The following is a 14357-nucleotide window of genomic DNA, read 5'->3' on the forward strand; positions in this document are numbered from 1 at the left end:
TGCGATCTCTTGTAAACTAACAAATTAGTACCCTGCCATCATTAAATCATGTCTCTTCCATCTCGATATGCCCCCGAAGGATTGAGTGAAGAGGACCAATCAAGAGTCATAACAGTGGGCGAAAGAACGCTCCGTAGACCTATAGAGTATAAACTAAGATCCTTAGATGATAAAGTACAGCTGGCATTGCACACACACCCAAACACGTCTGATGACATTGAAATGATACCCATTGAAAATGCCCAAGAAGTGGATGTGATATCAGAATATATCGAATTCCTAAGAGGAAACTCAGTATATGAAGATAAAAACGAAATGAGTATTGAGGAATCGCCTGAATTCGAGATTGTTGGGGGGAATATTTCATTTTTGGTTCTCGATACAAACTTTTTGATTTCCCATTTGAACATTGTTGATACTTTGAAAAACATCGCTTCGGATTATGGGTTGAAGCTAATTATTCCCGTCTATGTAGTTCAAGAATTAAACGGTCTCAAGAACTCTGATCGCCTACACAACAGCTCAGATGGGAAATTCACGGGTGAAACGGTTTCTCAATTGGCTACATGGGCCAATAGATGGATATACCACGCGTTGGCCGAGTCCCTGGCAGTTGTCAAGGGCCAAAAATTGTCACAGAGAATTTCAAAAGACCTTGTTAAGGATGACGCCATTTTTGATTGTTGTTTGTACTTTAAACAGACCTACCCCCGGTCCTTGGTGATTCTCTTATCAAATGACAAAAATCTTTGCGCCAAAGCATTGAGCAATGATGTATTAACAGTGAGTTTCCGTGAAGACATGAGTGCAAGATTGATTGCAAAAACTATATACGAGGAGAACATTCAAAGGTTTGGAAAACTACAAACCAAAGTGGAGCCAATGGCACCAAAAATTCAAAACCACACTTCTCCCGAGATTGCGGAGCCGTCCAGTGAGTGGGTAGAAAAGACGAAGCAGTTTGACGGATTGACTACGTTTGAACAGGTTTCTGATAAAGTATACGAAGAGATAAAAATGATATTGTTAGCGGCTTTAGACCATTGTATGGTTGCTGAATATGGTAACGATTTAGATTTGATTCGAGGGTACGACAAAAATAGCGTCACAACTATCGAAGATTGTGCCGAATTGATAATTAGGTTTTGGATGACAGTCTTTCTGCAATACTTTTATGCCATACCCGGTAATTTTGTTCCATTCCACGAGACAGGAAAAGGAAGAAATTCTCGAAAGACACCAATACACGTTTATCAGCCAGACAACAGCAACGAACTTCGTCAGTTTGTGACTTTTTGGACTAAGGTGCTTACAGTGATTTACGACGGTGTGATGGATCCAACACAACAAACAGCTTTAAAGTGGTTGATCGTCCGTTGGAATAAAATGGCCGATACCGCGTAGTAAGTTACTTGTTTTGTATATTCATTTCTTAAATAAAGACCCTATTTTTCGTCTCTTTCTTGGTGATTGCGTATCTTGGCTGCTCCTTCCCTGTGATGGAACAAGCAGTTCGTACGTAGATACCTGTAGCTTGATTGGTGACCCCATTGAAGTTGATTGAGTCGACTGCGACTGCGACGGGGTGTCCTCCACAGGATCTAGTTTTACAGGACTCAAATTGGCAAATTTTGACACTGTCTTGATGGCTGTTTCAATATTGCTTTTCAATCCATACTTATTATTCCTATACTGGAACACTATCTTTTTCTCCCATTTTCTCTCATCAAACCTTTCTATAAATTCAATATCCGACCGGTTATTTTTCTTATAGTTGTTTATCATATCCATACCATGGCTTTGTTTGAAATTTGTGGCTAAAAATCTCGAGTACTGATCTTTTACAGAAATAACTTCCTTAAGATTATCGACCTGAAATTTCATAAAACATATGTTCTCAAACTGCTGGTAGTTCAATTTGTAAAGAAAGCCTATAGTTTGTTCCTGGCTTTGCCTCGAAAGATTAAATACCCATTGTATATCACCAACTGTTTCGGCAATAACATTTATACCATCCTGTTTAAACTCCATTTTTTCTGGGATATAACGACTGATATCGTTTACAAGCTCCCCTAATTCAACATCCGACATATCCTCAATTCCAATAGATCGGGCAAGATCAACTAACTTCTGCTTGTCCACCTCCTGTTTCCATACATTCTCAAAGTTACACAAGTAGAATCCATAGTAATGATACTCTGAATTGTGAATGAAACCGTATATGCAAGGCTTCTCTTGTCCTAGAAATGGTATTGATCTGGCTATCCATTGTGTTGGGAACATCACCAAATGGTTTGACTATATTGATTTTGGCGCTTGGTCGTTTGCAACTCCAATTTTTTTTTTTTCGTCGGTCAAGGATCACAATTTGTAGTTCACTTTTTTTATACTCCACTAAATGCCATGCTGCATCAGGCTACATATACTTCTAGTGAAATCCCCCAATTATGTGATCGAGTGCAGGAACACTACCTATTGAAAAGAAAATCTGATCCCCAGTGCAGATATTTGATATCACTTGCAGGAGTTCCCGGATCCGGCAAGACAACCTTTGCAAATGCTATAGCCAAAAAACTTTCAACTTTTGCAAAAACAATAGTTCTACCTCAAGATGGGTTTCATTTATACCGTTCGGAATTAGCTTTAATGGCCGATCCAAAAGAGGCTTTTCAAAGACGTGGTGCTCCTTTCACTTTTAATCCACAGGCTTTTATCAGTTTAATCTCAAAGTTGAATGACCGTTCCCAAACCATCAAAGCACCTTCTTTTGATCACAAATTGAAAGACCCAATAGAAGATGATATAGTGATACACAGTGACGTCGATATCATTATCATCGAAGGAAATTATGTTTCCCTCCGTGACAAATATTGGGACGAAATTGAAAATTATGTTGATGACACTTGGTTTATAGAAACTTCAAAAGATTTGGTTCGAGAGAGAATCATTAGACGTCACTTGGACGCCGGAATTGCTGCCAACAAAGAAGAAGCAGCCGCAAGAGCTGATGGAAGTGATATGCAAAACGCTCTTTATATCAACAACAAGTCAAAGCCCACCAACGTTCTAATCCTATCTACAACCTAAGGAAAACATTTTTAGTACTAATTATAGATATTTCTTTTTCACTCTATTTTGGCTCAACATTATAACGCATCTTTATACCCATTGCCGATAACTCACTATCCAAGTATTTCAATACAAAAGGTATTGCCACTGTTGTGGTGTCGTCACCACCGACAAATTTCTTACCATGACCATCTTCCCATATATCTGAGTCAGCAGCATATCCTTCGTATTTGTCCAAGCTGACTGCACACCTTCTACACCTGATACTTGCCATGCTTCCAATTCTTGGAACCGAGGTTTGGGTAGTCAAGATGGATCCACACGAACGACAGACTGGTGTCTGTGTATAATCTGAACAATTTAACAATCTATCTTGCAACAAGAACGAAGTACCATGACCAATCAAAGCATCTCTTTCCATCTCACCTACACGAATACCCCCTGATCTCTTTCTACCTTTAACAGGTTGCATTGTCAACGAATTAACCGGCCCAGTAGATCTAACTTGGAACTTATCGTTGACCATATGTCTCAATCTTTGATAGTAAACACATCCAATGTAAATGTCACAACGCAACTCTTCCCCAGTGGCACCAGAATACATTGGCTCGTTACCGTGGTAGTTGTAACCAGCTTTGAGCAATTGCTCACCAAAGTAATCGGCTGGCGTATCTTGTTCATTGAATTTCCAAGGGGTGGAGTCTTGAGCAATACCATGCAAGGCACCGGCTTTCCCAGCAAGAGATTCAACAAACATACCAATTGTCATACGCGATGGGAACGCGTGCGGGTTAATGATGACATCGGGTTGCATACCCGACTCAGTAAATGGCATGTCAATTTGCGGCCATTTTCTCGAACAAACACCTTTCTGACCATGTCTAGACGAGAATTTATCTCCAATTAATGGCTGTCTGGTGATTCTGTACTTGATAGTTATTTGTTGGCCTTCTTGCTCATTGCTATCGTCCCCTAATAATTTGACTTCTTCAATGTATCCAGGCTCTGATGAATGGTAAGTCTTGACTTTGGTTTTACCCAAAGTATCATCGTAATATGCCACTATTGGATCACCTTCTTCAACCTTAACACCAATCAATGGCAAACCGTCAGCATCTAATTTTTCCTTCCAAGCCTCAGGCCATTCATCAGTACCAAACCCAAAATGTTGTGTGATTGGATCACCTCTTCTTCTTGATTGTGACAAATCAACTTTTTCAGTTTTATAAACGGTACCATAACCAAAACCTCTTTCATCAGCAGATTTGTTTATTATCATCGCATCATCCATATCGTAACCAGTGTATGAAATGACAGCAACAATAGCATTCATACCATTAGGGAAATTATCCATTCCATAGTCGTCGTACAAGTTAGCTTTCACAATTGGTGTTTGTCCTGTTTGTAAACGATACAACTTGTTGTCCGATCTATGGACCAATGCAGTACCAGGAGTACCCATGGTTTGCTTACCCATTTGACATTGATACATATTTCTTGGAGATTGGTTGAAATCAGAAAATGGTGTTAAATTAGCCAAAATCGACAATATGTTAGTTGGCGTAAACTCAACATGACTGTGAATGTTATTTTCAATTTCTTCTGGAGTCACAGCTACATTCATGTAGACTTGTTCAAATGGACCAACAATATCTTCTTTATCCAAGGGCAAATATCTCACTGGTCTCATCATTCTAGAGCGGCCACCAAAAATGTACAAACCGGGATACTGACCTTTATTTGAAGGTGGAACATACCCAATTTCCAAATCCAACGGCAACCCATGGCCACCATTGACCTTCCAGTATCTTAAAGTATCAGCAACAATTCTACCTTGTTCATGAGTTGTCCAACCAACAATTCTACCATCCAATTGAACGCAACACAAGTTTGGACCTGCAGCAAATGAATCTGCTGGCAAAACACCCAATTGAGTTAAAGCTTTGGGGACTTGTGACACGTCTGATGCTTCGGTGGCAATTTTACATTTATGCGACAAATGATTTAACAAACCACAAGGAGAACCATCCGGGGTATGGACAGGACAAAGAAACCCCCAGGATTCAGGCAACAATTTTCTAACAGTAGTAGTTTTTAATTCAGCAAAGAAAGAACCACGATGGACCATTCTGAAATGAGAGATGAAACGGTAAAAATTGATCTTTTCAGCAACAACGGTATAACCGGAAACTTGTTGCAAATCCAAACCCGACTGGGACACCAAGTTACCAGTACTTAAAAAATATTGTAATTTTTGACCAATGTTCTCATTGATTCTCAGAAACACCCTAGTCATATATTTTCTGTCGTCAAAGTTTATACCAACGCCACGGTTAATATCCGATTGAATTTGTAATTTAATATTCTGCAAGTACTCTTCAATTTTCTCCTTGATGATCATACCATAAAGAAAACCTCCTAACAAAACTTCCTGATGCTGGGTCGCATCTGGGTTATCAGGAGCACAATCTCCAGCGACCAATGAGTACAACTTTCTAATCATAAACAATAACATTCTAAACTTGTCAGTATTGTTAGGCAAGTGAACCAATACAATTCTTTTCAAAACTTCTTTACCAACCTCGATATCTGACATATCTGGAGATGCACCAAAAACAACTCGGAACTTGTCACCTAAATAAGCCAAGGTCTCTTGTTGAGAGTACAAGTTGTATGTTTTGTAAGTTCTTAACAACAATTCCAAACGATCAGTTAAGAACGAATTTTCAGTATCATTTCCAACGATACCATCAAAAATTTCACGATCATTGGTTTCAATTAACGCTTTCAAGATCATCACAACAGGAACCAAAAATTCATTTTTTCTCCATGAAAATCTAAAAGTAACATTACCATCATTCAAATAATGTAACACATTTGTTTGTGAAGTCTGATCTGGTCTCACGGATCTTATTTGGATACCAAATTTGGTATAAGAAGCACCACGGTTTCCAAATGAGGGACGAATAATGGCCATGGGATGATTACGTCTTTGCACAATCAACATACGAATCAATTTCTCAATCCCATTAACAATAAAATACCCACCAAGCTCATCACTCTCTTCCTTGGCCTCCACCAACTGGTTAGGGGATAATTTTTCCAAATGACATCTATTGGACTTTAACATAATTGGTATTTGACCTGCTTCTCTAACTTCCAGCACTTCTTCCCCATCATTCACACTCCAAGTGACATTTAACATTAATCTGGATCTATATGTTACCATTCTTTCTCTACATTCGCTTGGAAATGTCTTTCTGTTCAACGACAATTTATCGTTAGCAGGAACACTTGGTTTGGCCAACTGCACGGAATCAACTCTGATTTTCAATTTGTTCCCTAAACGTCCAGAAGTTTCTGGTGTGTCAAATATTGTTTTGGTCCCAATATCTTTTACAGCAAGATTCAATAAACCTCCATCTGGGCCATCCATCAACGCATTAAATGATCCCACATGAGGTGCAACAGCATCCTTCAACAAAGGATATGAGTTCATATCCTTCGGTGGATTTTGAAATCTCTTTTCTCTTTCCAAAGTTCTAAATTTCGCCAATGCCATGGTTAGCTGAGGAAACAGTAGAAACAATCACTTCCATGAAAAAAAAAAAAAAAAAATTCTTTGCATTTGAGGACGAAAAAAAAAAAATTTGAGAGATGAGATAAATTCTAGAGGTAGTGTAAACTTTACAACATCAACAAAAAATACTTAAACAATCGTTCCCACTTCTTATCCATTAGCAATGGCCAATTCCAAATACGAATATGTCAAGTTATTTGAAAAGGAGAATTATTTGTTACCAGATACATATATAGTAATAAGAGTTGATGGGAAAGGTTTCCACAAATTCTCACAGTTTTACCAATTCGAGAAGCCGAATGATTTAAAGGCACTTCAAGTGATGAACCTGGCTGCAGAAAAAATAATGAGTAAATATAGCGATGTTATGCTAGCATATGGAGACTCAGATGAGTATTCTTTTTTGTTGCGTAAGAATTGTCAATTGTATGAAAGGCGGGAAATGAAGCTCACTACATTATTTGCATCACTAATGTCAACTTATTACATGTATTTTTGGCAGCAACACTTCCCCGATAAACCATTGGATATAGATCATTTACCCAATTTTGACGCAAGGGCCGTACTATATCCAGATTTTAAGCATATCAGGAACTACTTTAGTTGGAGGCAGGTCGATTGTCATATCAATAATTTGTATAATACTACTTTTTGGAACTTGGTGTTAAAGTTGAAAATGACACCCCAGGAAGCAGAACAAAGACTCATGGGTACAGTAGCATCTGACAAGAACGAGATACTATTCAAAGAATGTGGTATCAATTACAACAACGAGTTGGAGATGTTTAAAAAAGGTACTATCATTGTGAGAGAGTTTGAGAATTACGAGATTGAAGATGAGACAGGGCTATCTAAGAGACAAGCACAGAGATTGGAAAAGAAAAGAAAGAAGGCCGACCTTAAAACCTATCATGTTGATATTATCAACGACAATTCCTGGTGGGATAATAGGCCATGGTTAAGAGATTAGTTATAGATATATAGCAAAATCTAGATTAGGTGTTGTGCGAATACAGCAGTCTTTGGTTGTTACTCTTTTGCGTGGACCTAACGATGTCTCACAACACACACGACAAGTGCTCAGCTCTGAAAAAAACAAAACTGCAGAAAAAAAAAAAAAAAAAAAAATTGTTGATGCTATTACTCGTATCCAACACTTGTTACTAACCACAAATGTCAACAAAAACTGATATTTCTACTGATGAATTGGCTTCGTTATTCAGCAAAGCTGGATTTGAAGAAAAAAAATCATTAGAGATAGTTAAGAATAAAAAAGTTGCCTCTGCTTTATACAATATTTTAGGCACAAACTTCCCCAAAACCGATGATAAGAAATTATCTTTGTTACATCAATTGGCTATACATGAAAGCAAAAATGGAGAGGAACCAAACCATGACTTTGTCATTAATGGAATTCAAAATGGAGATTTGAAAACTGCTTTGCAAGTGACTGAAGGTATCAAGTATTTACAGAATAACACAACTGTTGCTAAAGAAAAATTCGATGAAGCTAGTGGTGTGGGTATTGAAATTACCCCTCAACAAGCCAAGGCAGAAATTTCAAAATACCTTGATTCTATTAAAACTGATTTGGAAAGTAAAAGATATTCAATATTACCTAAGGTTTTGGGTGAAGTGAAAACTCAGCCATCCTTGAAATGGGCCCCACCTCAATTATTCAAACCAATTTTGGATGAAGAGTTTTTGGCAAGATTGGGTCCTAAAGACGAAAGAGACGTCAAGAAAAAGGAAAAAAAAGTCAAGACACCAACTTCTGGTGGTGCTACCAAAAAGCAAGACACTGGTTCTGAACCAGAACGTTCTATGTTTTCTGAAGGGTTCCTTGGTGATTTGCATAAACCGGGTGAAGAGCCTCAAATGTACCCTGAATTGTTGGAAGAGCATAGGAAATTCATTTGCGATAAAGTATTTACTCGTTTCCCTCCTGAACCAAATGGGTTCTTGCACATTGGTCACTCCAAGGCCATTATGGTTAATTTTGGATACGCTCAATTCAACAATGGTAATTGCTACTTGAGATTTGACGATACAAACCCTGAAGCTGAAGAGGAAGTTTACTTTAATTCCATTAAAGAAATGGTTTCTTGGTTGGGGTATAAGCCATGGAAAATTACCTATTCTTCCGACTATTTTGATGAGTTGTACGAATTGGCTATTAAGTTGATTAAATCAGACAAGGCATATATTTGTCATTGTACTCCTGAAGAAGTCAAGGCTTCTCGTGGTTTGAAAGAAGATGGTACGTTAGGCGGTGAAAGAGTTGCTTGTAAGCACAGATCCCAATCCGTAGAGCATAACTTGCGTGAGTTTGAAAACATGAAAAACGGGAAATACAATGTTGGAGAAGCAACATTAAGAATGAAACAAGATTTGAATTCCCCATCACCGCAAATGTGGGATTTGGTCGCGTATCGTGTTTTGAACACACCACATCACCGTACTGGTGATAAATGGAAGATTTACCCCACATACGATTTCACCCATTGTTTGGTTGATTCTTTTGAAAACATTACCCATTCATTGTGTACTACAGAATTTGTCTTGTCTAGAGAATCTTATGAGTGGTTGTGTGATGCATTACATGTCTATAGACCAGCACAACGTGAATACGGTAGATTGAACTTAACTGGTACCATCATGTCCAAGAGAAAGATTGCTAAATTGGTCAACGAAGGTTACGTAAGAGGGTGGGATGACCCAAGATTGTACACATTAGAAGGTATTAAAAGAAGAGGTGTCCCACCAGGTGCAATTTTGTCTTTTATTAACACCTTGGGTGTCACAACTTCTACAACAAATATTCAAACAGTGAGATTTGAAAGTGCTGTGCGTAACTACCTCGATCAAACAACTCCAAGGTTAATGATGGTTTTGCACCCAATTGAGGTTGTTATTGACAATTTGGATGAAAGTTTTAGTTTGGACGTCGAGATTCCATACAAGCCAGGTAAGGATGAAAAGTCTATGGGATACCGTAAACTTGCATTCTCCAAACATATTTACATTGATGAAAATGATGTTAGATCTGAACCTGCAGATAAGGAGTTTTATAGATTGGCTCCTGGCCAACCAGTTGGTTTGATGAGGGTTCCCTTCAATGTCAGTTTCAAATCAATTGAAGAAAAAGATGGAAAGAGAATTGTTCATGTTCACTACGATGAAGGGGTCAAGGCTAAACCAAAAACCTATATCCAATGGATTCCTAAAAATACTGCTGTTCACATCAAAGAGGTTAGAATCTACAATCAGTTATTCAAGAGTGAAAACCCTTCTGCACATCCTGAAGGGTATTTGAAAGACATCAATCCTGATAGTGAAGAAGTTTTGCGTAATGCCGTTGTTGAAGATAATCTCAACGACATTGTGTCAAAATCTCCAATGAACATTGAGATTCCCGGCAGTGCATTTAACATTAAAGAGAACAAAGGTAACAATACTGTTAGATTCCAAGCATTGAGAGAAGGCTACTTTTGTTTGGACAAGGATTCCAAAGAAGATGGTTTGATTCTTAATAGAATCGTGAGCTTGAAAGAAGATGCTGCTAAAAAATGAACAACAATATGAGTTATGTAGAATTGGATAGATACGAGAATATAATATTGTGTATAGTAAAATAGATCAATCCACCATTACAGACGCGCTCAAAAAAAAAAAAAAAAAAAAAAAAAAAAAAAATAATCAAACCCAAAACATTTGTAACCTCAACCCAAAATGACAGCCGATTACTACGACCTAGATGACATACTAGCCGACTCAGAAAAACTCCCTTGCAAATTCAATATAACGGTTCCTGGATTGGGTTATTTAGAAGGAAACCCAGGAAAGCCTATTCATGAAGATACCAAAATTGAGTTGCCGCATTGGTTATCAGGAATATTGGCTACTGTAGCCATCGATGAAGATTCAAATGTCAATTTTCTAGACTTGGCTGACCCCGATATTATCAAGGAAAAAGTAATGAATGCCATAAAAACAGATCCATTGGCGGTCGATTTACACAAGTTGACACCTTATTATTATAGTCTAATTCTAAAATGGGGGAACTTGTATACAGATAAAATGTTAATTGCCAACGTCATGAACTGCTTGAAAGCCAGGAGTTTGGAAATTTACAACTTTAGTAATAATGCAAACAAAACTTTGAACAATGAGTTTCTTTATACTTTGGACGAGTTTGAAAGGGCATTGTTTAAGCTGGCTTCTGATAGTAACAAGTCCATGAGAAAATGGTTGAAAAGTAAATAGTTTCTAGTTTGCTTATCTTGCAATATATGTCAATGTCTACAAAACTAATATAGATACATGTATAATACTTCTTCCAATGGATACTCTTTATTCTTCATCATTATCACCAAACAAATCGTCGTCCTCCAACTCTTCCTCACTATCTTGGATAAATTCGGATGAAAGGGGTTTCTTCTTTTTCTTACCACCGGCTTCATCTCCTGCTTTTCTTTTGCCATTAGAATTTCCGGCTGCTTCATCTCCAGAGTCATCTGTAACATTTTGCTCTGGCTCTTCATCACTGTCGTCAATAATATTCCCTTTCTTTTTTCTACCTTTACCTTTCTTTCCCTTACCCCCTTTGTTTTTCTTGTTTTCTCTCTGAGCAGATTCTTCCTCGAATAATTCCTCGTCCTCATTATCGCTTACACCAACACTAGCCCTGTTTTCTTCAGCCCATTTTTGTGCTTGTTCTTGCAAAGCCATTCTTTGTTTGCTCATTTCTAACTCTTTCTCCTTCAATTTATTCAATCTCTCCTCTTCTTCTTTCAACCTGGTTTGTTCTTCCTCCATCCTGATTTGCTTGGCCTTTTCAATCTTTTCTTCTATTTCAGCATTGTTTTCCTTAGTTTCTGCTAACGCATTACCCAATCTGGACAACAAGGTACTAGTACCCAAGTTTGCTCTACCTCTCAACTCTTCCCTTGGATAAGGTGGGTGTTTTTCTTCGTCCGATGCTAATTGTGTTAAAATGTCTATGGCGTTATTCAAACCTTCGATTGCACTTTCAATATCATCCACATTACGTTCATTAACCGGCTGTTTGGTTATAAAATCAGCAATCTGAAATTGAACAAACGAAATATTGAATGAAAGGGCAGCCTTTGAAGTAGTTCTAGCTGCATCGAATGCCGCTTGTGCATACTCCAAGGCTTTTTTCAAGTATGCCAAACTCAGCTCGGCATTCCCTCTCAAATACCATACACGACCCAAGAATGACAAAATCTTGGCATCTTTCCCATCAGTGTATCTTGCTAACGCCAATTCATAATTCTCTATTGCCTTACCAAATTGTTTTAAATCGCACAACACATGACCTAAATTCAAGTAAACAGAAATATCGTTCAAAGAATCTCTAATTTTTCTCAAGATATCCAAACCTTTGTTTAATTGCTTATTCTCAATATAGGTGATTGCTAAACCCTGTGCGGCATAAACATTTTTAGAATCTAAAGACAAAACTTTAGTGAAAAGCTCAATGGCTCGGAGATAATATTTCTTCCTTTTCTCATCTGCCCCCTTCGCATCTCTTGCCATGATGCAATAAATGTTAGCCAAAGATATCAATGCGTAACAATCGTGCAGATCAAACTCAACCAATGTATCCTTCTGTAATTTAGTGTCGGCATCTGATGGCATATGTAACCTTTTACCAAAATTTTTAATAAACCATCCGTAAAACGACCTCACTTCCAAATCAGAAGCATTTAACTCTAGAAGCTGTTCGATCTCATTGCGGATCTCTTCCTTGCTTATCCCCTCAGTTAAACAATTCAAAAATAAGATTCTCAATTTGGCAGAGAAATAATTAGGGCATTCTGTAAGTAATTGCTCATATGTTTCCAATGCATCTTTCTGGTTCGAGATTTCTTTAGTTCTTGCCAAATTGTAGGTCAAAGATGTTCTCAAATCTTGTGGCAAATCGACTAATGTGTCACCATCGGGGGACTTGAAATCGCTGCCGTCTAATTTACCTAAAGCAGCGGTGAAATTATCAAGGGCACTGTCATAGTTTTGTTTGGTAAATTGGAAAACGCCAATGTTATTGTATACTTCTAACGGAACATCTTTTTCGACTTGTTTCCTTGCTTCAACAGCTTTGTTCAAATATGTCAATGCCTGTATCAGATCTCCTTTTTCCTCGTATAATTGACTTAAAATTAAGTATGCGTTCAAAGCTACCGGTTCTTTGTTCAACACAAATTCTTCTTCATTCGAAGATATTCCACGATTGTTTGACAATCTTATGTACCTTTCCAACACCTGAATGGCCATCTCTTTCTTACTTCTTGAGTTTTGCTTGGAATATAAAACACCTAAAGAGTAGTTAACTTCAAGGCATTTAACATTGCTTCGTAAAATACTCTCAAAAGTTAAGCTTGCCTCCTCAGTTGAACCACGATTGTATTGCGACTGTCCCAATCCCAACTTGGCAACAATGTTGGATTCATTTAACTTTATCGCTTCTTGAAAATATTTTGAAGATTGTATAAAATCACCTCTTGCGAATTCTATTCTGGCTAACCATGTAGAACATTGAGATAAAACATTAGATTCATACTTTGTAATTCTGGAAAATGTACTAAACTTTTTGAGATTGTCGGATCCTGTGATTTTCTTGACAATTTTTTCCACAATTTTTATCACTGTGTTGTAGTCACCTTTAGAGAATAGATATGAACACAAAGCCAAAATCACTGTAGTATCATCAGCATTCAAACTCTTGAGCTTGCTTAATTCTTGTAAACAATTTTTATAGTTGTCTAAAAATTCCTCATCACTCAATGAGTTGGTAAATGTGGTGTGAAATTTTGCCAAATTTAAAAATATTCTCAGTTTCACGTTGGTGGGGTCTAATTGTAAGCTTCGCTCCCATGCCTTTATGGCCATTTTATCATCTCTTAAAAACCAAAAACACAACCCAATGCCCAATCTTGGATCTGGTTTCATTAGCGGATTTAAAATCAATACCTGTTGATATAACTTTAATGCATGGGAATAGTTTTTCGTTTTATTCAATACTGATTGGGCTTTCCCTAATAATGCAAAACAATTATTCGGATCGAGTCTTAAAATACGATCAAAGATATCTATGGCATCATCATCCTTGGATTCATACAAGTACAAAATCGCCTGACTTAATAAATTTGAAGTACTAACCAGTGTGCTTGTTTCACTGTCCGTTTGGATTTTGAAATTTAGCTTTGATATTTCCTTTTTAGCAAGATTCAAATTGTTATCCTTATCAATCCCCAAATAAACATGTTTTACCAAAAGCCAAATAACAAAACTTTCAAATGACTTTTTATCATTTTCGGTGAAATAATCCAATTTTAAAGCTGCATTGATAAATTCCAACAGCTCTTTCAATTTCCCTAATTTTGCATATCCACTTGCTGCTATAATCCAGTACTGTTTCTCAGTTTGTTGATCTGTTAAAAATTGGATTAATTCAGATGGGTCATCCGATAATTCATTTCGCAAATCAATGGAAACAATTTGTCCACCTCCAACTGGAACATCCAATAAATTTAACGATTCGGTAGATTCTTTCCCAATATAGTATGAAATGTCAGTTCGTTCTTCCATTGTTGGGTTTGATTTGATGATGTGGAAACTATATAAAACGTCGAACGTTGGTGCTATTTTTTTTTTTTTTTTTTTCATTGTCGCTGGACTATTG

General features: G+C 37.4%; 8 protein-coding genes across 8 annotated transcripts; 5 read left to right on the plus strand and 3 right to left on the minus strand. All coding sequences in view use genetic code 12, as the record gives it.

Moving 5' to 3' along the window:
• Nucleotides 1–48: 48 nt before the first annotated feature.
• CD36_70060 (transcriptional activator, putative) lies at nt 49–1404 on the plus strand (the record flags this gene model as incomplete). The annotated part of the gene is made up of 1 exon (XM_002421181.1): nt 49–1404. One exon carries the CDS (start codon nt 49–51, stop codon nt 1402–1404), a length of 1356 nt encoding a protein of 451 aa, XP_002421226.1.
• A 21-nt stretch (nt 1405–1425) lies between these two features.
• Nucleotides 1426–2283, minus strand: CD36_70070 (conserved hypothetical protein; the record flags this gene model as incomplete). Its single annotated transcript, XM_002421182.1, has 1 exon — nt 1426–2283. One exon carries the CDS (start codon nt 2281–2283, stop codon nt 1426–1428), a length of 858 nt encoding a protein of 285 aa, XP_002421227.1.
• Nucleotides 2284–2403: 120 nt separating this feature from the next.
• CD36_70080 (pantothenate kinase, putative) lies at nt 2404–3087 on the plus strand (the record flags this gene model as incomplete). The annotated part of the gene is made up of 1 exon (XM_002421183.1): nt 2404–3087. The coding sequence occupies one exon, from the start codon at nt 2404–2406 to the stop codon at nt 3085–3087; it is 684 nt and encodes a 227-aa protein (XP_002421228.1).
• Nucleotides 3088–3130: 43 nt separating this feature from the next.
• On the minus strand, nt 3131–6631 carry CD36_70090 (DNA-directed RNA polymerase I subunit, putative; the record flags this gene model as incomplete). Its single annotated transcript, XM_002421184.1, has 1 exon — nt 3131–6631. One exon carries the CDS (start codon nt 6629–6631, stop codon nt 3131–3133), a length of 3501 nt encoding a protein of 1166 aa, XP_002421229.1.
• Nucleotides 6632–6812: 181 nt separating this feature from the next.
• On the plus strand, nt 6813–7619 carry CD36_70100 (tRNA(His) guanylyltransferase, putative; the record flags this gene model as incomplete). The annotated part of the gene is made up of 1 exon (XM_002421185.1): nt 6813–7619. One exon carries the CDS (start codon nt 6813–6815, stop codon nt 7617–7619), a length of 807 nt encoding a protein of 268 aa, XP_002421230.1.
• Nucleotides 7620–7822: 203 nt separating this feature from the next.
• Nucleotides 7823–10222, plus strand: CD36_70110 (glutamine-tRNA ligase, putative; the record flags this gene model as incomplete). Its single annotated transcript, XM_002421186.1, has 1 exon — nt 7823–10222. The coding sequence occupies one exon, from the start codon at nt 7823–7825 to the stop codon at nt 10220–10222; it is 2400 nt and encodes a 799-aa protein (XP_002421231.1).
• A 159-nt stretch (nt 10223–10381) lies between these two features.
• On the plus strand, nt 10382–10915 carry PSF3 (subunit of the DNA replication complex GINS, putative; the record flags this gene model as incomplete). The annotated part of the gene is made up of 1 exon (XM_002421187.1): nt 10382–10915. The coding sequence occupies one exon, from the start codon at nt 10382–10384 to the stop codon at nt 10913–10915; it is 534 nt and encodes a 177-aa protein (XP_002421232.1).
• Nucleotides 10916–11002: 87 nt separating this feature from the next.
• CD36_70130 (Paf1 complex subunit, putative) lies at nt 11003–14263 on the minus strand (the record flags this gene model as incomplete). The annotated part of the gene is made up of 1 exon (XM_002421188.1): nt 11003–14263. The coding sequence occupies one exon, from the start codon at nt 14261–14263 to the stop codon at nt 11003–11005; it is 3261 nt and encodes a 1086-aa protein (XP_002421233.1).
• Between the last annotated feature and the right edge of the window lie 94 nt (nt 14264–14357).

The sequence above is a fragment of the Candida dubliniensis genome, chromosome 7 (genome assembly GCF_000026945.1).
Source record: "Candida dubliniensis CD36 chromosome 7, complete sequence".
Classification (NCBI taxonomy): domain Eukaryota; kingdom Fungi; phylum Ascomycota; class Pichiomycetes; order Serinales; family Debaryomycetaceae; genus Candida; species Candida dubliniensis.